The sequence below is a fragment of the Periplaneta americana genome, chromosome 3, assembly GCF_040183065.1.
Source record: "Periplaneta americana isolate PAMFEO1 chromosome 3, P.americana_PAMFEO1_priV1, whole genome shotgun sequence".
Classification (NCBI taxonomy): domain Eukaryota; kingdom Metazoa; phylum Arthropoda; class Insecta; order Blattodea; family Blattidae; genus Periplaneta; species Periplaneta americana.
The window spans coordinates 198,330,229-198,353,295 of NC_091119.1; the positions used below are offsets into that span (position 1 = coordinate 198,330,229).

Sequence of the window (23,067 nt, forward strand, 5' to 3'; positions counted from 1 at the left end):
GAAACATTCCTCGAAAACTGCGCTCCGGTGACCATTTTATGCCCGTAACTCCGTGAGATCTGAACCGATTCGCAAGTTTGAGGTGTCTCTTGATAGGGGGCACCGAGATCGACTAAATAAACGCGAAGAAATTATCCGCGGTAAGTTGGACCCTAGATTTAAAAAAAATAATAATAATACTAATTACTGGCTTTTAAGGAACTCGGAGGTTCATTGCCGCCCTCACATAAGCCCGCCATTGGTCCCTATCCTGAGCAAGATTAATCCAGTCTCTATCATATCCCACCTCCCTCAAATCCATTTTAATATTATCTTCCCATCTACGTCTCGGCCTCCCCAAAGGTCTTTTTCCCTCCGACCTCCCAACTAACACTCTATATGCATTTCTGGATACGCCCATATGTGCTACATGCCCTGCCCATCTCAAACGCCTGGATTTAATGTTCCTAATTATGTCAGGTGAAGAATACAATGTGTGCAGTTCTGTGTTGTGTAACATTCTCCATTCTCCTGTAACTTCATCCCTCTTAGCCCCAAATATTTTCCTAAGCACCTTATTCTCAAACACCCTTAACCTATGTTCCTCTCTCAAAGTGAGAGTCCAAGTTTCACAACCATAAAGAACAACCGGTAATATAACTGTTTCATAAATTCTAACTTTCAGATTTTTTGACAACAGACTGGATGATAAAAGCTGCTCAACCTAATAATAACAGACATTTCCCACATTTATTCTGTGTTTAATTTCCTCCCGAGTATCATTTATATTTGTTACTGTTGCTCCCAGGTATTTGAACTTCTCCACCTCTTCAAAAGATAAATTTCCAATTTTTATATTTCCATTTCGTACAATATTCCCGTCACGAGACATAATCATATACTTTGTCTTTTCGGGATTTACTTCCAAACTTATCTCTTTACTTGCTTCTAGTAAAATTCCCGTGTTTTCCCTAATCGTTTGTGGATTTTCTCCTAACATATTCACGTCATCCGCATTGATAAGGAGCTGATGCAACCCGTTCAATTCCAAACCCTCTCTGTTATCTAAAATAATAGTCGTAAAAATTTGTGAACTTAAAAATGACTCAAAATTCAAACGCTGAGAAAATGTAAAAGTAGATACAATCAGAAATGGAGAAAACGAATCAAACAAGCCCAAGACTAGCGCTGTGGAGTACAAGAGACGATATAGAGAGCATAAAAGAGCGGCGGCGTACGCCAATTCTGTGGACTTTGTGGCTAGAACATTTCTCTCGTCAATTTCGCCCAGAACCCCCTTTCCTGTTCATCCATAAACGCTCCGACTCCACTAGTGAGCCACTGCTGCTTTTTTTTTTTTTTTCTTCATAAAATGACTGTTCTGTTTGAGTCTCCACTTCAAACCCAACAATTGGATATGTCTGGAGTTAAAACACAGCGTTTCCCTCTAACCTTCCCTTAACACTATTTATAAAGTGAAATTCCGGCCTTATTACATAGAAATGCAAATCTGTTAGAGTGTAAGCTGTCACTTTGTATATATTTTTGTCGGAGTTAAACGTTATGAAATATCTGTGCATCCCTTTATTTGAGACAGTTGTACACCGAAAACATTGGCATTCCGAATGGTGATGGGGATCCATTTATTTGATTTAGAATAATGGGCTGTTATACAGCAACTTGTAAGACATTATGAGCGTACGAAATGAAGGATTTATTGACTTGTTACACTTTGGACTCCAAGTAAAACTTTGTTTGTGAAGGGTTTCCAAAGTGCGATTTCAAGATGAAGACACTCTAAACGATTGCGCACGAAACATGGAAAACAAACCCAGCTGACCGAAATCACGCGATCCTACGCATGTGCAAAGATATTCAGCTGATCTACTGTCTTTTTTATACAGCTCGTGGGATTTTATGTTGCCATAGATACGTAAAATACGCTAATGCATGTTGATAAGGAGATTTTATTTATTGTTTTATTATGTAATACCGATTTTTAAAAGAGATAGGACTGCGAATATTACATAGGTATGAATCTTTTCAGTTCGGGGTATAAAATTTACACAAAGCGTTTAAAACAAAAATTATAGGCCTATACATTTTATGAAAACAAATAGTCTATAAGAACATAATAGATTCTGCAAAGGAAGATTATGTGCTGATGGGAACTTTACTTTAAAAGTTAGAACAGAAAAAATTAAGAAAGTGTAGTAATAAAGACACATTTCGGGTTTAACGATTTCAGAAAGGTGTTTTACAACGTTAGCAGGGAAATAATATTTGAAATTCTGAAAGATGTTGATGATCCAAACCAATCAATAAACGCAGTTTATAATTTGTCTTACTAGGGGATTCTGAAGATGACCTCCAACGTTTGTTTTTATAATTACAACTCGTTTCTGAGGAATACGAGATGGAAATTTCAGTTGATAGGACTAAATTAGCGGTCATCGGAAAAAAAAAAAATATGTCCGTAGCAGGATTTTCCTTTATAATAAAGCTGTACGTCTCCTGTTTTGAATATTTAGGTTGAAATTTAAGCTATGAACAGGTAAAAGATATTTCTACAAAATTTAAATTATTTTGCTTATATAGTGAATGTTATTAATAACATTTTCAAACTTTCTCTTGTCCAGAAACATACAAGAATCAAAGCCTATAAAACATCAATGTGACCTGTGCTCGTATATGGAAGTGAAGCCTGGACCATAAGTAAATATGATAAACATAGAATCACTCCCAGTGAAATGAAATTTTTAAGAATAACTGCGGGCTATTACAAAATTAGACAGGGAAAAAGCATAGATATTTTCAAAGAAAAGTAGATCCTATTTTGGAGAAAATTCAAAATATGGACAGAAATGGAAATCTCATATACTCAGAATACCACCAAGTAGAATATCACGCCAAATAATAAACTACCTGCTGTCCTTTAGGAAAAATATCTTTGGCCTTCCACTGAAACGATTTGGTAAAATCGTAACAGACCAATAGATTTAATATAAGGTAGGGGATAGGAAGAATAAGTTTTATTACGTCATCTAATGATGATAGACATCGGTGAGATTTTATGTTGACAAGAAATTGACACTGGAATGACAGCGGAAACAAAAGAGAATACAAACTTCTCTCATATGTTCACAGATTGAATATAATTGAACACCTCAATTGACAAACACCCCAAGTCTCTCTTGAACAATTTACCGGTAGGTACTTCAATGGACTTGGGATGTTTGTCACTTCAGGTCTTCAGTCACACTAGTTTGAAAATCGTGGCCACCGGAGTTGCTCTCGGGCGTGGGTTCCATTCCCGCGTGGGCTGATTATCTGGTTGTTTTTTTCCGAGGTTTTCCCCAACCGTAAGGCGAATGTTAGGTAAAATCTATGGCGAATCCTTGGCCTCATCTCGCCAAATACCAACTCGCTATCACCAATTCCATCGACGCCAAATAAACCAGTAAAAAAATTGAAAAATTGTTACATTTTTCTATTGCATTCTCATTTTTAATTTCCTAGAATTCTGGGAAATGTATGAAGCTTTCTTTAGAATAAAAAATATTTTAGGAGTGTGTTAGTGACGCGGTACTAGTTCTATCAGTATTCACAGTGTAAACCCGCTGATACAAGTGTTGTTGCCCGGTAAGCTTGCAGTGATAAGAGGTGCATGCATACATATAAATGCGATGCAGAACGGGTTTTAATCGTATGTTAAATATTACGAAACCTTAAAGACGTGGCAGGATGCTCTGTTAAGACAACAGGAGTGCATTTTTTCATGCCTAGTTGTGCACATTAATTTTGAAACATCAGAATCAATTCAGACATATTTCCTCCAATTGCAAGACATACGTACTGTATTTATAATTGATTTAACAATAGTACATTATGCAACGAGCCTATAATGGTAGTAATTAAGACGCGAGTATGTTTGTTTATGAAACGAGCGCAAGCGAGTTTCATAATTTTCATACGAGCGTCTTAATGACCATTATAGACAAGTATTATACGACTTTTTATGCTCGACCATATTTCTAACTTGAAATTATTCATACGTATTCATGTTATGGTTATGTAAGTGAGGAGCGGAATTGACCTAAATTGTGAGATGTGCGCAGACGCGAAAGTATTGATTTTTTCCGAGGAACGAATGTGTCATTGACCTTGATAAGCAATCGAAAGACAACTAGCGAAACGTCACGGAGGCTGGAAATCCAATACTGTCGCAGAAGGTTATGTTCTGTTACTATAATAATTAGCGTTAATTGTAAATAATATTAAAATAAATTCAATATGTCATCTCGTTTTTCTATTCTAAATCAATTTCCAGGTTATATCAAGATTAATGTTCATGTTATTCTCTAGATTATATCAAGGTCAATGACATTCGTTCCTCTGAAAAAAATCAATACTTTCGCGTCTGCGCGCATCTCACAATTTAGAAGGTCAGTTCCGCTCCCCAGTCAGATAAGAATAACATGAATACTTATGAATAATTTCAAGTTAGAAATATGGTCGAGCATAAAAAGTCGTATGAAACTTGCCTATAATGGTAATTAAGACGCTCGTATGAAAATTATGAAAGGAGCTTGCGCTCGTTTCATAAACAAACATACTCGCGTCTTAATTACTACCATTATACGCTCGTTGCATAATGTACTATTCTAAACTCTGATTGCTGTAAAGCAGAAATAGTTTTGAATGTGAAATTTCATATTATTTTGCCTATCACTAATTAGGTACAGATCCGTGTTCATCTTTTCTGTGAATCTCGTCAATGTGAAGCAAAAACAAGTAAACTCTACAACTCCACTAAAGTCACTGCATTCGTGATGCAAGTAACATTAAGGAAGCCGTGAAAAAATCAACAAGATTCCAGACTCATTATAGACTGGGGGGGGGGGGAAGACAGACGTACAGTATATCACGGCCTGCTGGAGTATAGTAAACACAGAAAATATTTTAAAGCAACAATGTTGAAGATAGATATTTTTGTTTTGCAAATTTGCCGTCATTGAACAGAAACCAAGATGGAGATTTCATTGTAACTAATTAGAAATTCCTCTTTCAGGTATGTAATAAACGATCTTCGCACAAAATAATGTACGATACACGAGCGGTGTGTTTTCTTTCAATTCTCGGAAATTAAAAAACCTCAACTACGTTTCGCTTTTTTCAAATTTTTCCTCGAACATGAAAACTTCAACATACCGCTCTTGTAACGCATATTACTATTGCCTATCACTGATAAGGTACAGATCCTTGTTGACCTTTTCTTTGAATCTCGTCAATGTGAAGCCAAAAAAAAAAAAACATTTCAGTTCTTCTATATTAAACGAAAACAATACTGTTGTGTGCGACAATTTCTTTTTTATTTCTCTTCCTCGTAGAGATTCTTTCTCCTTCCAATCACGTCAGTTAGCCAACTTAACTCTTAAATTGGCAAAACTTCATTTCTCATACTAGTTTATTAAACCGTGTCGGACTGTAAAGAAAACAACTATCGCAATGTCCATGTTTTATATATTGTGCAACATTATAGCATTGTGAAATTTTAATTTTCCTACCAATTTTGTTTCTATTGTTCTATTAAAATTATAGCATATAACCTAAAACTTGTTGTATCCTATAGGATACTCTGCGAATTTAAGGGTTAAGTGAAAGCAAATTGATGGCAATGACTAAATCTGAAGGCGGCTGCAACAAAACAAGTGTTGACGTGAAGCTGTAACTGGTGCGAGTAATAAAACGAATGCATTGTTTTGAAGAGGCCCATGAAGGACGGTTGCATGCACCATTTTCAACTACGTAAATGAAAGGCTAACCGGAGATCTGTAGTGCCGCCGTCTTTGTGTTGTGATCACGAAGAGCCCCAGGGTTTGCACTGTACACTGTGTGACTGTGTGCCACCCTTGAAGTCTCAAGATCCTCTCTTGTGGCAGTAAAATCTGGCTTAATTTCCTGCTGACCTCTACAAGTAAAGGACCAGGGAATTGCATACCAGAATTACACGCATTTCCTAGTCAATTCTCACTCCCGAATAACGGAATGTCGGTGCAGTTAGTGTATGTTATGCAATGGAGGGGGAAAGGAACTGGCCACGCTACCCCATTATCTCCTGGTTTAGTTTCCTCATGAGTGGTGCCTTGTTGTTGTTACTTATGAAGTTCAGATCTGTCTTTGGACAGTTCACTAAACAATAAAATACAGAGTGGGTCAAAAGTCACTTTCCCCAATATTCGTTCTTGGGTTCTATACTTTTACACACTGTGACGAAAATGAATTTTTTACCAATCCAAATCGGAGACAACAGTAACCAACATGCGCAAATCGTTGTTCAATAAAAAAAGAAAAAAAAATGGGTACAGGGTGTTTTTATTGGGATTTTGAATTTAATGCGAATGGTAAGACCGTATTGTGTTCAAGAAAAAACTGTACCGTGTATACGATTTATTTCATAATCGCTGTCCAATTTTAGTCAACCGAAAGCACGTTCTCTACCAGATTCAAGAGCTAGTAGGCATTCGGATTCTTCCGCACTTGATTAGCTGATGGGGTATTGGGGAAGAAACCAGAGACTTAAGCGCGAATTAATAGAAAATCGGGTTTGTTATGAGGTTGCGTTCTAGAACTGAATAGATAATAGAAATTCTGTTGAAATTGGAGACATCCCAATGAGCAAGACTTGCACAACTTCAGATTGGTGTTAAATATTGATGAGCTAGAAACAGCATTTGGCGAGAAGTGCGAAGAATATTGTCTCATTTAAATCTTGCGTGATCGTGTGCGTATCATGTGTAACCTCGACCCTGACATTGATCTGGAGTAGTAGAGTTTTGCAACAATGCCATACCTACACCCGCCTGAAGGCCGCAGACACGTGATCGTTAACTTCCGGTGTGTCATTGCTTCCTTTTACTTATTTTTGTAGGGAGGATGGAGATGTATTTTAGTTTCGCCTACTCTTGTTTAGGATCATCTTTAGTGTTAAATTAATTTTTTGGTCAGAATATACTGTGTGTTTTTCTTGGTGTAGGATATAGGGATTAAATATTGGCATAAGAAACATATGGGCTATTACATATGAAATCGATCAGTAAAAAACCCCGCATTTTTTATACTCTAATTTTTTCCCTATTTATACAAGGTGCCGAGGAGAGTGCATTTTCAAAAATATACTTTCGAAAGTCAGACGGTTTTCGTATTGTTGAGCGACAAATTTAGCGTATTTTATAAAAAACAAGCCTCTTTCAGCGCTCAGAACTCTGGAACCATTTACTGCAGAACATTGAACGGGAGCTCATTTTGAAGCTGACATTTGGTAGGTTATGTTAACAAGTAATCCTTATTTATTGTATACAGAGAGACAGAAATCTGATTTTATTTACTTTTAGGCTTTTTGCCAATTTGTAAAAATGTAAAACAATATTGAGAAAAAATCTTGTATTATTAAGAGGGATTGGGCATTGCTTGCTTACTGGTATGGCAATAAGTTTCGAGGGTATTAAATAAATTATTTTCACACGCCTGGACTTGAACGGCGTAGTACCGCACGCACTGGCCGAGAGCTGAAGATAAGCGAGCGTTGGGCATCATTTTACTCCTGTGTTTATGAAAACTTGTGATAAAGCTAGCCCAGCTATGCGCTACTAGACGAAACATCACGTGTTTGTCTCCTGGCGTTGCTTGTCTAGGCTAGCTCCCGTCTCACAGTCAGCTGGTTAGTTCACGCGCGTACTATTTATTTTCTTTATTTGATATATTCAATACTTTCTTATTAACGTTGCACCAGTAAAAAATATGTGTTTATTTGTACTTTCAATGCGGAATCTAACCATATATTTAAAAAATATTTTTTTCGTGGTCAAATGCGTCTTAATGAAGAAAAATCTAAATTTCTCCATTTCCATAAAAAGTAAGAAAAACTGATTACATGTCAATATAAACTTTAATTTCTCAGCATCAAAATAAACCATGATTTTGATCATTGGGTGAAAAAGTTTCGGAGCTACAACAGTTTAATGTTGCTAATTTTATGAAAATACGATACATTTGAATATTTTAAATTTAAACACTATGAAGTTCTGATGCCTCAAACTTTGCACAAAGCATTGTATCACAGTTGTCAACGGACAGAAAAAGTGTCATTGTATTTAGAAATTGTAAGGTCAATTTTCTCTATATTTCGGTCGATTTGAGATGGAATAGCTCATATTATAAAACAATAAAGAAATAACTTAGCCGTGGACCATGTTTAGAAATAAGCAGGCTTTGACAATTTGTAAAACAAGAGAACATCAGGCTTTGACTTAGCAACCATAGCGTAAATGATGTTATCTTGTTTTATAAAGCCAAAGCCTGCTAAATTCTAAACTTGGCCAACAGATTAAGTTATTTCTTAATTGTTTTTATACATAGCCTAGATTTCTTGTGGCAATGTCCAATACCCAGCAAAACACACGATAGGTGTATGTTGTCCTGTGCTACATATACTTGTAATGTTAATTCTGTTTTCCCATTATGCTCAAAATTTGGGATAATGTATTCTTAAACTGGATTGACGCAGACTTTCAAAAGAATGGATTTTCATACACCTGATTATTATAGGTAAATGGTTCGATTTCTAATAGATGTGTTTTGCATCAAAAAGCATTTTTTTTAATTTGTCTTTAAAAGACTGCAGTTCTTAAGGGGAGATATACAAGTTTGAGCAGAAAAATTCAATATATATATATTTTTTCTTAGCAACTAATGACTCTTTCACCTTGCAATTTGACATGTCCAGTATTTACTGTTTCTGCAATTATAGACCATTTTCAGATTTATCGAAAGTTTCACCATTATGAGTAATTATCATAACAAAAAAGTAGCCGTTTTTGTACACTGTTGTGCCGTTTTTGTGATAATGTAGGAATATTTCTGAGTCATTCTTTTTATATTTATTCCTGAATGTCAAGTGGACAATATGAATTACAATCTTTGAAACGCCTACAAGAGAAGTTTTTTTTTTTCTTATGAGAAGTTAAATTTTTAATGTTTTTATGTAAAATGTTTAAAAGTAAACTAGAAATGTTACAGCAATAATTGTAGTTCGTCTTGTTCACAAGTATGAAAGACAGTTGCGTGCAGAATTTTACTGCGATATCTTAAAAAGTTAACGAGTTATCACAAAAACGGTTTTGAAAAATACAAGTTAGGGAAATGAGCGTTAAATATGCCTTATCAATGCACGTTTGCACGTTTATGATCTTATCTAGCAAAATATTGTAGGCCTATATATCGTAAAAATTCCTTCACCGACATAAAGATAAATGTCCGATTTTTATATAAAAATTAATTGAAAAATGACTTTTTTTCCCTCAAACCTGTATATTCCCTCTTAAGGGGTCCAATATTGGCAGCGTTATCTGAAGTTTTTCTTTTCTTTGAAGACATCTGTAGCTCATATGGATAGACGGATAATTCAGTAAACCTTATTTTTAGATAATCTTTTTTAAAATCTGGAGCACGTCTGTATGCCTAAAATATTTTTTCTTCCATTTCTTGAAAACCGTTGACTTTAATTGAAATTGAAATAAATTTAACTACAAAGAATTTGACTCTTGTGCTTCAAACTCTAAATCAATATAAAATATCTATAGTAAATACAATAACTTAATGTCTTTCCATATGCCATATGCAATCAAGAATATTGTCTCTAATAGCTGTAATGCTTTGATGGTAAAGGCGGAGATTTTTGTCGATATTTTTCAATATTACACTCACGTAGTGAACATAAAAAGTAAGCACATTCGCTAACACAGTTTTCAGATTAACTTACCCCTTCATCGCTACTAGCGGGAGAATCCTGTGGTAGCAGTTTCTCCATTTCAATAATTTCTTCACCCATTTTGATTAAAGTAAGCACTCGAAATGTCCCGAAATGATAGAACTCTGTTATTTGGGAGAACTTATTTCACTCCAATGTAAAGTCTGGATAATTTCGAATGTATGAAAGTCACAGATTTGTTGCTCGAATACGCGCGTCTACCCAGAACGGTACTGTTCATTTTTAAGTGGAGCTCTTCATATATTAAAGTCGTGTTACGTCACCTGATTTTTGTCGCATGTTGAGACCATGCTCAACACGAGTAAATAGGCTGAGATTCATTCCGTGTAAACACTACCTTCATACATTCAGTGCTTAACATATGAAAATCAGAAGGTCACAAGGAACGATTGTGTTGCGAGCTGAAAATCTGGGCGAATTTGGACTATTACATTTTTCTTAAGAATGATAAGAATTTTACCTGTCTAGTTATATCAGTATTGCTCTGGGTGAGTAGCCTACATAATTATACTTCCAGAAGTTTCTTTAGACAGCAATTTAAGAGCTGAAATTATAATAATTAACTAGTGGCTTGTGCAGCAAATGCTGCAAACTAAGTTCGTTAGACGTTCAAATAAACATTTTTCAGATTTATTTTCAATGATGAATACCAGACATTCTGAAAGTTATTTGCTTCCATAATAATGAAACATACTCCCTCTGAATGGGTTTTTATACTTTTTATGCCAAATACTTTTTCTTGAACCTATCCACTTTCAGTTTTTGAGTTTCAACGCGAAAACGCAAGTATCAATGTCAGGACGATCAGTGAATTTTTCATGTGAGGAGTAAAGCAGTAGCTATTTCAGGTCATTGTGGATTGTAGGTGAAAGTTAAAAGAAGTCAGGTTTGCTGTGCTTTCGAACAATAGACATAGCATCTTGGTATAGCTGCTGCAAGTAGAGCTTGAAATGTAGAGGGTAAAATTATTTTATCCTGCTAAGAGATCTTGCTGAAATGATCGGGAGACTACATAATTTTGTAAGCTTCTTATTTTATCAGTAACTAATACCTTTTGGTCTTTCCTTAGGAACTGTAATTTTTGCACTCTCTCGAACCAAAACTGAAGAGAATGACGCATATAAATATATACACCACACCGCCATTAAATATATGAAAAAGACCCAACCCACTTGATTAATAACTATAAAAATATTTGATTTTTAATAATATTATCATCTTACGTAAGTTTTATAGCTTTCAGTAACATATACTATATATACTATATAGCCGCCACTCAGTAAAATATAGAAATCAAAATCTAATTTAAATTATTCTCTACATCTACTTATATAACCCCAAAACGTTTCACTTTCATATCATCAATATGGAATTAATATGTATAATTAATGAAAAATAGTCACATCATGGCATTAACTACAATAATATTTCATTTCTAATAGTAATAATGTCATCAAACCACCTCAAGTTTTGTAGTTTTTAATATCCAATACACAGCTGTACCCAGAAAATTATACACCACAGAATCGAACCTGTAAATTATTTTTAGTAAGTTAAGTTTTTAATAACCAATTTAATTTGAGCTCTAAATATGTCAGCATTCTTGCAGATCATGGCCTTCGTGTAATATTATGTAGTGTGTGTTTTGTTTTATTCTGAAATGCAATTAGCTAGTTCTCAAAACTGACGACAGATGGATTTTGGAAGATAGGAATATTATGTTGAAAAATTGACATTTCAATGAAAACTACTATTTTTCTGAAAACTTTGAGTTCCAAGCTTCAAAAAGAGGGGTCATTTATTAAAATCCGTTCAGCCTTTTTCCCACAATTTCCATTACCAGTTCAAATTATATATATAGATGCAACAGGTGAGTAATTTCTTGACAGTTATTTCCATGAAATTGGTTTTAAGAAATTTTTGTCACCTAAGCCATTTTTATTTTCATGTTGCAGGCAAAGCGAAATTATCTTGCAGTAGACGTATTTGTTTGCTCGTGATATTTTTCCGGACTTAGTATTGTAGTAAACTAGATAATCTTGATACTAAGGTCATAGTTGGCTAATACTTCCTTTGTTTCGAGATCAAAAATAGGAATTAATTTAGTCGATTTCTGCGTAGATTGTGAGACGTGTGTGATATTTCGCTCGTAGAAGAACTAATTAAAATGTACGCAAATCTGCTTATAGGAAGAGATTTGAATGAAGAATCAAGGCTAAAAATAATCTTAGGATATATTGTGAGCGTACTTTCTTTGTTGTTGCAGGAAAACGAAGTTCTTGTGAGTTAGAGATAACATAGTTCATGATTTGGGACGTTCGGTGTTCTCAGAATTCTGTAAATCGAGTTTGTTTTTCACTGACGTTCTTTACAGTGAAGACTGGCGGTACAGTGTGGTCTTGAATAACATAATAGTTCCAATCTATTATGTCCTGAAACACGGCTAGGCCTAAGTACCGTACTTGTTTTAGTACGTAATGAACTCTCAATTTGAGCAGGCCTATTTGCTCCATTAAATTTGGTCGATACTACTTCAGTTCAACTGTGTTAAATCGGTTCCTGATATCTTCATTTTGCTTTCTGTCCGGAGTGCACATATCTCTCAAGAATCTCATTCCTGGAACCTCTTTTCTTTGGCCATGCTTTATGTTATTTTCAAGAAATAATAGTCTTACGGGAACATGAGACTGTCATCTCTTATAGGCCCACGATTTTAAAAGTGTTTCTTTTCGCGATCTAGTGAAAATTCTTCAATTGTTATATTCGGATAATTAAATGTAAATCTATTTCTACTTTTACTATCTTATTTTGTTTGAAATCTCTTCTTTTATCCCACATGCTTGTGTATTATGTATATATTAATTTAAAATTAATTTTTAATGTTACGATCTTCAAAAGGAAGATAGCAATAACAAAGGAAGCTTTTAATAGAAAAAGGAGCATTTTCTACGAACCTCTGGAAAGAAGAACTAAGGAAAAGACTAGTCAAGTGCTTTGTGTGGAGTGTGGTATTATATGGGGGCAGAAACATGGACATTACAGTGAAGTGAAGAGAAGAGACTACAAGCATTTGAACTATGGATATGAAGAAGAATGGAGTGTGTGAAATGGACAAAATAAGAAACGAAGCTGTGTTGCAAAAGTGGCTAAAGAAATAAGAAGACTGAAACTGATCAGGAAGAGAAAAAGGAATTGGTTGGGTCACTGGCTGAGAAGAAACTGCCTACTGAAGGATGCACTGGAAGGAATGGTGAACGGGAGAAGAGTTCGGTGCAGAAGAAGATATCAGATGATAGACGACAGTAAGATATATGGGTCATATGCGGAGACTAAGAGAAAGGCAGAAAATAGGAAAGATTGGAGAATGCTGGGTTTGCAGTGATGCGTGTTTGAACAAAGACAGCAATATGCCGTAATAACGCATGCTAGTGAACATTTGGAAAAAGTGATTGATCTTCGAGCTAGACTTTCAAAATCAGTATTTGAGTACATAACCTTCAGTGTAGTGTCTTTATCAAGTTTGATATTATGTGAGGTACAGTGACGAGCAGAGAAAGAAATGCTCAGTAAAGAGATGTATACATTAATCACAAGAGAAGGTAGGTATATCTGTACTCTAAACAAAGCAATGATCTTAGGTTTGATTCACACAGATTTCTGTACAGGTGGCCCTATCAATTTATTTTAAAATGTAGTAGCTGTAGGGCAATTGTGAGCCAATTTCTGTTACCATAGCAACGTGTGATCGGCATTTATTTATTTTAATATTCAGTAGCTGTAGGGCAATTCTGAGCCAATTTCTGTTACCATAGCAACGTATGATTGGCATTTATTTATTTTAATATTCAGTAGCTGTAGGGCAATTCTGAGCCAATTTCTGTTACCATAGCAACGTGTGTTCGGCATTTATTTATTTTAATATTCAGTAGCTGTAGGGCAATTCTGAGCCAATTTCTGTTACCATAGCAACGTGTGATCGGCATTTATTTATTTTAATATTCAGTAGCTGTAGGGCAATTCTGAGCCAATTTCTGTTACCATAGCAACCAGTGATCGGCATTTATTTATTTTAATATTCAGTAGCTGTAGGGCAATTCTGAGCCAATTTCTGTTACCATAGCAACGTATGATCGGCATTTATTTATTTTAATATTCAGTAGCTGTAGGGCAATTCTGAGCCAATTTCTGTTACCATAGCAACCTGTGATCGGCATTTATTTATTTTAATATTCAGTAGCTGTAGGGCAATTCTGAGCCAATTTCTGTTACCATAGCAACGTATGATCGGCATTTATTTATTTTAATATTCAGTAGCTGTAGGGCAATTCTGAGCCAATTTCTTTTACCATAGCAACGTATGATCGGCATTTATTTATTTTAATATTCAGTAGCTGTAGGGCAATTCTGAGCCAATTTCTGTTACCATAGCAACCAGTGATCGGCATTTATTTATTTTAATATTCAGTAGCTGTAGGGCAATTCTGAGCCAATTTCTGTTACCATAGCAACCAGTGATCGGCATTTATTTATTTTAATATTCAGTAGCTGTAGGGCAATTCTGAGCCAATTTCTGTTACCATAGCAACGTATGATCGGCATTTATTTATTTTAATATTCAGTAGCTGTAGGGCAATTCTGAGCCAATTTCTGTTACCATAGCAACGTGTGATCGGCATTTATTTATTTTAATATTCAGTAGCTGTAGGGCAATTCTGAGCCAATTTCTGTTACCATAGCAACGTATGATCGGCATTTATTTATTTTAATATTCAGTAGCTGTAGGGCAATTCTGAGCCAATTTCTGTTACCATAGCAACCTGTGATCGGCATTTATTTATTTTAATATTCAGTAGCTGTAGGGCAATTCTGACCAATTTCTGTTACCATAGCAACGTATGATCGGCATTTATTTATTTTAATATTCAGTAGCTGTAGGGCAATTCTGAGCCAATTTCTGTTACCATAGCAACCTGTGATCGGCATTTCTTCATGGCATGACATAGGCCTACATAACTGTTATCGGAACATTAATAGTATTTGTGCCTTCTTGTAATAAGAGGTCGGTACTGTAGGAAGGCATGAATTTAAACGTTCCTGTGAAGAGAAATTTCTTTGTTGCTACTGTCGTCTTGAACTAGACTTACAAACGCATTTATCTGTGTTTATTTGTGCTTCTCATACCAAGTAAACGGGGGATTTTTGCCCGTGTAGGCTACACAGAGGAGACCTTTCTCTGATACTACAGTTTACACAGAGTAAACCAACAATCTCAGCTCTTACAGCTTATCGGTCGTTAACGACTTCTATTGCCAAGAAGGTACACAGACTGCTGCACATTGTACTGAAATCATCTGAAGCAGCATCTGTTTTCATAAGGCAACCATGACCTTGTCTCCCGAAAGTACTTAAAATGTTTAGGCCTATAGTTCTACCATTTTTTCTTCTGCAATGAAAGCAAGAGGCAGAATGTCTTTAAGGAATAGGCCCACGTTGATCAAGTTTGGTAGAAATACACATTAAACTGCTATGTTGTCTTACTTCCCTAACCCGCCGGTATAGTTAAGGGGTGCGTAAAATATATGGGAAATCTTGTACGTTTATTTTTTCTTTCTAGAAAATAAATTACTTGATAAAATAGCATAGGGTATATGTTCCCAAAATTGTTTTGTTCAGAAAATGTTATTTTTGACCCTGAAATAGAAATCTACTCTCACAACTTTGTACTAAATTAGCTATTGTACACATTTTATTTAAAATTCTTAAAAATGTTTCATGATGAATGGAAATACAAAAATTGGAAATTAATCCTTTAAAGAGGAGAAAAAATTCAAATATCGTGGAGCAACAGTAACAAATATAACTTTCGGGAGGAAATTAAACGCAGAATGAATATGGGAAATGCCTGTTATTATTCGGTTGAGAAGCTTTTATCATCCAGTCTGCTGTCAAAAAATCTGAAAGTTAGAATTTATGAAACAGTTATATTACCGGTTGTTCTGTATAGTTGTGAAACTTGGGCTCTCACTTTGAGAGAGGAACAGAGATTAAGGGTGCAAATCTGGCTTTCAGGTAGAAGCTTCCTGTGAAGCAGGCTTGAATGATTTTACGGGAAAAAAATGTTCCAGAGCCGGGTACCGATCCCGAGACCCTTCGCTTGGCGCACGAATGCTCTACCGACTGAGCTACCACAAGAATTGTGTGCATTCAGAGTTGGGTTATGGCGTCTTGTCAGCCCATTTGAGTTGTGTATATAAAAAGGGAAGAATTGTGACGATGTCGCGTATGGTTCCTGGGGTAGCTCAGTAGGTAGAGCATTCGTGCTCTAAGCGAAGCGTTCCGGGATTGGTACCCGGTCCCGGAACAATTTTTGCCTTGAAATTATTATTATTATTATTCAGAGATTAAAGGTGTTTGAGAATAAGATGTATAGTAAGATGTTTCATGATGAATGGAAATACAAAAATTGGAAATTAATCTTTTAAAGAGGTGAAAAAATTCAAATATCGTGGAGCATCAGTGACAAATAGGCTATAAATGACACTCGGGAGGAAATTAGAGTCTGTGTGATGTATCTTGTCTCACTGTGAAAAGAGAGAGAAAGGAGATATGTCTTACTTCGTCTGTATTGTTATGGCAATGAGGGAATGGAGCGATGTCGTCCATCCATCCAGTGGCGGAAGGGACTAGTTGATACATTCTGTAGCACAAAATAAAATAACAAAATATCTCTCTTCGTATTGTGTAGTTCCGTCACTGAGCTTGTCTTTCAAGAAATTGAGTTCCGGCAGCCTGTACAATAACAAGGGTTTGAAAGGAATCCTGAAAATTTACAACCCTCCTATAATCTCCACCCTCATTTGAAGGGACTTGGTTTTATTGCTACTGAGACAAGATAAACCTTACCAGGTATAAACGCAGTTATTATTCGGGAACAGTTATATTGCCGGTTGTTCTGTATGGTTTTGAAACTTGGACTCTCATTTTCAGAGAGAAACTGAGGTTTAGAGTGTTCGAGAATAAGTTGCTTAGTAAAATATTTGGAGCTAAGAGGGATGAAGTTACAGGAGAATGGAAGAAGTTACACAACACAGAACTGCACGCATTGTATTCTTCACCTGACATAATTAGTAACATTAAATCCAGACGTTTGAGATGGACAGTCGGCCTGGTTGGTTCAGTTGGTATAGCGTTAGCTTTCCAATGCCCGAGGTTGCGGGTTCGATCCTGGGCCAGGTCGATGGGATTTAAATGTGCTTAAATGCGACAGGCTCATGTCAGTAGATTTACTGGCATGTAAAAGAACTCCTGCGGGACAAAATTCCGGCACATCCGGCGACGCTGATATAACCTCGGCAGTTGCGAGTGTCGTTAAATAAAACATAACATTTCTTTTTAGATGGGCAGGGCATGTAGCACGTACGGGCGAATCCAGAAATGCGTGTAGAATGTTAGTTGGAAGACCTGAGGGAGAAAGACATTTGGAAGAGGCAGAGACGTAGATGAGAGATAATATTGAAACGGATTTGAGGGAGGTGGGATATGATGATAGGGACTGGATTAATCTTGCTCAGGATAGGGACCGATGGCGGGCTTATGTGAAAGCCTCCGGGTTCTTTAAAAGCCATTTGTAAATAAAATGTTTGTGCGAGATCGTGCGTATTTGCTTGGTTTCCGCACAAAACCAATCCGCGGAAAGTCTAAAATTCCACATTCAGTATTCCCAACCTAACACACATAACAATTTTCCTCTTCTTATCGCTTAAGTGACATATTGATTTTACTGCTTTAGGCTTTTAACATATTATTTTTAGATACGTTCAATATAGTAATAATTATAAATTGGAAACTTACCACTGCAATTTCACCTAAATTGCACTGTTAATTATTGTTTTTAAATATTTGCAAAAATTAAGTAAACTCTACAACTCCACTAAAGTTACTGCATTCGTGATGCATGTAACATTAAGGAAGCCGTATGTTTTAAGTTCGCATTTATAGACTGGGGGAAAAAAAAGACAGACGTATATCACGGCCTGCTGGAGTATAGTAAACACAGAAAACATTTTAAAGCAACAATGTTGAAGATAGATATTTCTGTTTTGCAAATTTGCCGTCATTGAACAGAAACCAAGATGGAGATTTCATTGCAACTAATTAGAAATTCCTCTTTTAGGTATGTAATAAACGATCTTCGCACAAAATAATGTACGATACACGAGCGGTATGTTTTCTTTCAATTCTCGGAAATTAAAAAAGCTCAACTACGTTTCGCTTTTTCAAACTTTTCCTCGAACATGAAAACTTCAACATACCGCTCTTGTAACGCATATTACTATTACGTAGTCTTAACTTTCAAAATAGTCTTTATTTCGTCTGTCGAAATCTGTGCTGCATGTTTCTTCAGTAGAAGCATTGTCGCATCTGGCAGGTAAGCCTCACACATGGTCATTAGAAGCGGCGTTTACTATTGGTCTGCACGTTGTGGTGTGTCTGGAAAGCACCAATCACGGCGGTCCTCATTCTCTTTATTCACTAATTGACCACTGACGTTTGCAGAGGCTTGTCTGTGCCCGGGTCGCGGTTCGAGTTAGCGAGTAACCCTGAAGGCAAGTGATCACTGTTTCGGCCGTGACCTGACATCACGGACGAGCTGTTGGGAATTTTCCTTTACTTCCCCTCTCATTTCGGCACGTAAACCCATTTCCTCTTCACGAATCCTGTATCGGTCTTTAAAGTCCAGCCGATTGGCATTGCCCAGTACTTACGACGCAATATCTTCAAGAAAATAAGAAATAAGTGTAGGTCTCTTATTTTATCAGCAAGAAATACCGTCTTTCCTTAGGAACTAATTTTTGCGCTCTCTCGAACGAATACTGAAGAGTGACGTATATAAGTATCTACACCACAACGCCATTGGTAATAATGTCACCAAACCATCTCAAGTTTTGTAGATTTTAATATCCAATACACAGCAGTACTCAGAAAATTACACACCGCAGAATCAGACTTGTAAATAATTTTAGTAAGTCTTGAAGATTTTAATAACCAATTGAATTTGAGCTCTAAATATGTCAGCAATCCTGCAGGTCATGGCCTTCGTGTAATAGCCTATTGTTTATTGTAGTGTGTGTTTTCTTTTATTCTGAAATGCAATTAGTTCTCAAAACTGACGAAAGATGGATTTTGGAAAATAGGAAAATTATGTAGGAAAACTAACGCTTCGCTGAAAGTTACTATTTTTCTGAAAATCCTTGGATGCCAAGCTTCAAAATGACGGTTCATTCATTAAAATCCGTTCAGCCGTTTTCCCGTAATTTCTATTACCAGTTCAAATTATATATATATATATATATATATATATATATATATATATATATATATATATAGATTTCATTCTAGACATTCATCTTCCATTAAGAATATATCAATTTTGATGGCATCTTTGAGTAAAAGTTCTGTATATTGCTAAAGGCATAAATGAAGGTGATATCATAACCAGATGGCAAGTATCTTTCGATTGCAATTTGCAATATAATTTAATGTTGTGGAATAAACAGTTCAGTATGTGGATCTGAAAGTAGAAATCTAGATCCTTGAGTTAATTTCCACTGGTGCATTAAAACTTTCTACTTGTTCTCTTCAGTAGAAGTAGAACTGTACTGCATCATCCGTCTTTCTAGATGCACGAACGTTAGTTACGGAAGATAGACTGCATTGAAATTTTCTTTGTATTTAAACAAGGCATTTCTTCATGTGGAGCAGTCCACCTACAGACTGCTGACGTTTTCTGACCGGAGCTTGAGCTTTGGAATTTATGATATAGAAGCTGCTATGGAACACACCTTTTTGCTTTAGAACACGTTGTGATAAAAATTGATAAAACTGGGTTAATTAGCGTTTTATTATTGAATATTTTGGCATATGAAAAGCTCTGTGCTTTTGTTTGAACGTTACATTTTAATCTCCTAGGGCAACGGCATCATAAATGATAATTAATGCAGTTAGACTTTTATTAACAACGTATCAAACAATAAGACGTGGGTATTTGCTTATATACGGAAGTACTTTAAGAAGTGTTGTACATGTTTATGATAAAAGCAAAGAGGTTTTCGACTTCTGTGCAGTCAGTTGATAGAGAAGTCTGTATTGTATTGACATTTATATAGGTTACTTGTTTCTTTGTGTTTATCAGTCAGAATTTTAATTGCATTACCCTATTGTAATGGATTTGTTTATGCAGGAGTATAATGACGTTCTGTAAGGAGAGATAAAAAGAAGTGCTTGCTTCTGATTCGGTACTGTTGTGAGAAATTTGAAAAATGATCTCCTTTCTTTCTGCAAACGCTTTTACATCCTACGACATCATCTTTATTCCACGCCCTAAGGTACCTTCCTAGTGTCATTCCTTTAGCCTTACCATGCTAAATTTTGTACAATAGTAATATGCGTTACAAGAGCGGTATGTTGAAGTTTTCATGTTCGAGGAAAAGTTTGAAAAAGCGAAACGTAGTTGAGCTTTTTTAACTTCCGAGAATTGAAAGAAAACATGCCGCTCGTGTATCGTACATTATTTTGTGCGAAGATCGTTTATTACATACCTGAAAGAGGAATTTCTAATTAGTTGCTATGAAATCTCCATCTTGGTTTCTGTTCAATGACGGCAAATTTGCAAAAACAAAAATATCTATCTTCAACATTGTTGCTTTAAAACGTTTTCTGTGTTTACTATACTCCAGCAGGCCGTGATATACGTCTGTCTTCCCCCCCCCCGTCTATGATGAGTCTGGAATCTTGTTGATTTTTTCACGGCTTCCTTAATGTTACTTGCATCACGAATGCAGTAACTTTAGTGGAGTTGTAGAGTTTACTTAATTTTTGCAAATATTTAAAAACATTAATTAACAGTGAAATTTAGGTGAAATTGCAGTGGTAAGTTTCCAATTTATAATTATTACTATATTGAACGTCTCTAAAAATAATATGTTAAAAGCCTAAAGCAGTAAAATCAATATGTCACTTAAGCGGTAATAAGAAGGAAATTGTTATGTGTGTTAGGTTGGGAATACTGAATGTGGAATTTTAGACTTTCCGCGGATTGGTTTTGTGCGGAAATCAAGCAAATACGCACGATCTCGCACAAAATGTCTTATTCCTTATCATGTTTTATTCGATTTTAATCTTATTTCTATTATTCTTTGTTATGGCAACCTCAGAAGTTGAGGAAGACATTAATTAAAAAAGTTGAAACACAGATAGTGACTAAATGTAAACTGGAAAATTTTTCTTTCTTCAAACTCCTTGTATAAATCATCAGTGTCAGTTGCTGCTTCATTAGTATATTACGATACAAGGTTGAGACGTTCCTTTTACATTTTTCAATTTGAAATTTTGTAATCCATTTCACAAACGTGTATTGTACAGTATTTTTTTGCAGGATAGTATAATTTGAAAATAATATTTTTAAAAACATTAATATACAGTACCTACGTACTGTACGTTAGACTATGAACAGCGACTGATCGCAGCAAGAAGTTGTCATAGGTGTCGGTAGATGCCAGGAGTAGTTTTAATTACAACCCTAGAGCAGTTATTTGTAATATTTCAAAATGCTTATCTACGTTGGCATCTTTGAATTCAGTAAAATCAACTTCCACTATCGTGCAAAAAGGTATTTGTGAGATACATCAGTCAAATTTTATTGAAAATATTTGTAAAAACGTATGTTCTTCAAAGCGTATATAAATGTATTTATGCTCGACCATGCCGAAATGTAGTAATTATACACCTGGTAGCACTCTTTTAATGGACCTCATTAAAGTACACCTATTCATTAAAGTTCAGGTTTTCGATTATTCTCGGATATGCAATCGAAAGACAACGAGGGAAACGTCACGGAGGCTGGAAATCCAATACTGTCGCAGCAGGTTATGTTCTGTTACTATAATAGAGTTAATTGTAAATAATATTCAAATAAATTCAATTTGTCATCTCGTTTTTCAATTCTAAATCAATTTCCAGGTTATATCAAAATTAGTTCATGTTATTCTCTAGATTATGTCAAGGTCAATGACATTTGTTCCTCGGAAAAAATCAATACTTTCGCGTCTGCGCACATCTCACAATTCACGAGTTATGCACAAGTTCACTTCCATCTTCAGTCAGATACGAATAAAATGAATACTTCTGAATAATTTCAAGTTAGAAATATGGTTCGAGCATAAAAAGTCGTATGAAACTTGCCTACAATGGTAATTAAGATGCTCGTATTAAAATTATGAAACTCGCTTGCGCTCGTTTTATAAACAAACATACTCGCGTCTTAATTACTATCTTTATAGGCTCGTTGCATAATGCACTATTATTTATGTATTTATTTCTTTTATTTATGTACTTAAATTTTTTGTTCAAACTTACAAACACTTTAAAATCGATCATAATTCAATTAACCCTTTAACTAATCGATTAAAGGTATCAAGTTAATCGATCAAAATTTTTAGTCGATCGACAACTCTAGTAAATAATCTCAAATACCTTAATCTTATGATTATGAAGAATGCCTTTTGTGTGGATTCCAGAACAAGAAAGTTCTTCATCTTGCATAGGTGCAAGTTAAATAATTTAATATACGTCTGTCTTTTAAATAATACTAAAACTGTAAACCGTCATATCATTTATGGCATAATCAAGAAACTGAAGTATTGAAAAATAATTCATTAAACATAATGAAAAAGTATGTGTTATCATCGTGAAGGTTGTCTTTTTAATTAAAAATGTATTTCACTGTGACAGATTTTTATTTATGGACTTTTAATACACATTTATCTATACATTGTTTTTACGAACGATTACCGTATCAGACGTGAGAAGTGAACATTATGACTTTCCTGATTATATAAATGTGTAATTTGTTTTCCAAGGGCACTTTTCTTTTCCTTTTGTTAAGGAAGTACGTTTTATCTGTTTTCTTACGTCACTGTCACTCCATTAGAATAATTCTGTCATTCATTATGTCATTTATGTGTGACGTATTGTAAGGTAAAATTTTGATATGTTATTTCATAATACCAGGAAAGAGACGGAAGTTGTCTTTTATCGAAATGCTTAAAATGCGCAAATGCATAATTCGCTGATAAAAGATGTTTCTTTACCCTGTTGGTTTCCCCAGTTAATGTATGTACAGTAATTGAACCTTGAAACAGCACGTAATTGTTTTTTGTTTTACCTTGTATTATATTTTCAAGTGATACGTTTAAACGGAA

General features: G+C 35.2%; 2 protein-coding genes and 1 long non-coding RNA gene across 7 annotated transcripts in view; 2 read left to right on the forward strand and 1 right to left on the reverse strand.

The window, feature by feature from the left end:
* The window catches only part of Roc2 (Regulator of cullins 2), a 298,758-nt gene that overhangs the window by 83,481 nt on the left and 192,210 nt on the right, over positions 1-23,067 (forward strand). The gene's annotated exons all lie outside the window — the stretch shown is intronic.
* The window catches only part of LOC138696944 (facilitated trehalose transporter Tret1-like), a 119,732-nt gene that overhangs the window by 70,011 nt on the left and 26,654 nt on the right, over positions 1-23,067 (reverse strand). The window contains exon 1 of one of the 5 annotated variants that reach the window (XM_069822457.1): positions 9,800-9,883. The exons of the other annotated variants lie outside the window; for them this stretch is intronic. Coding sequence (XP_069678558.1) covers positions 9,800-9,868 — 69 coding nt within the window. The 5' untranslated portion in view covers positions 9,869-9,883. Of the gene's footprint in view, positions 1-9,799; positions 9,884-23,067 lie in introns of those variants that run through there. 5 annotated transcript variants of the gene reach the window in all.
* LOC138696946 (uncharacterized) overlaps positions 1-23,067 on the forward strand; it is a 122,077-nt gene that overhangs the window by 20,341 nt on the left and 78,669 nt on the right. The window lies entirely within an intron of this gene.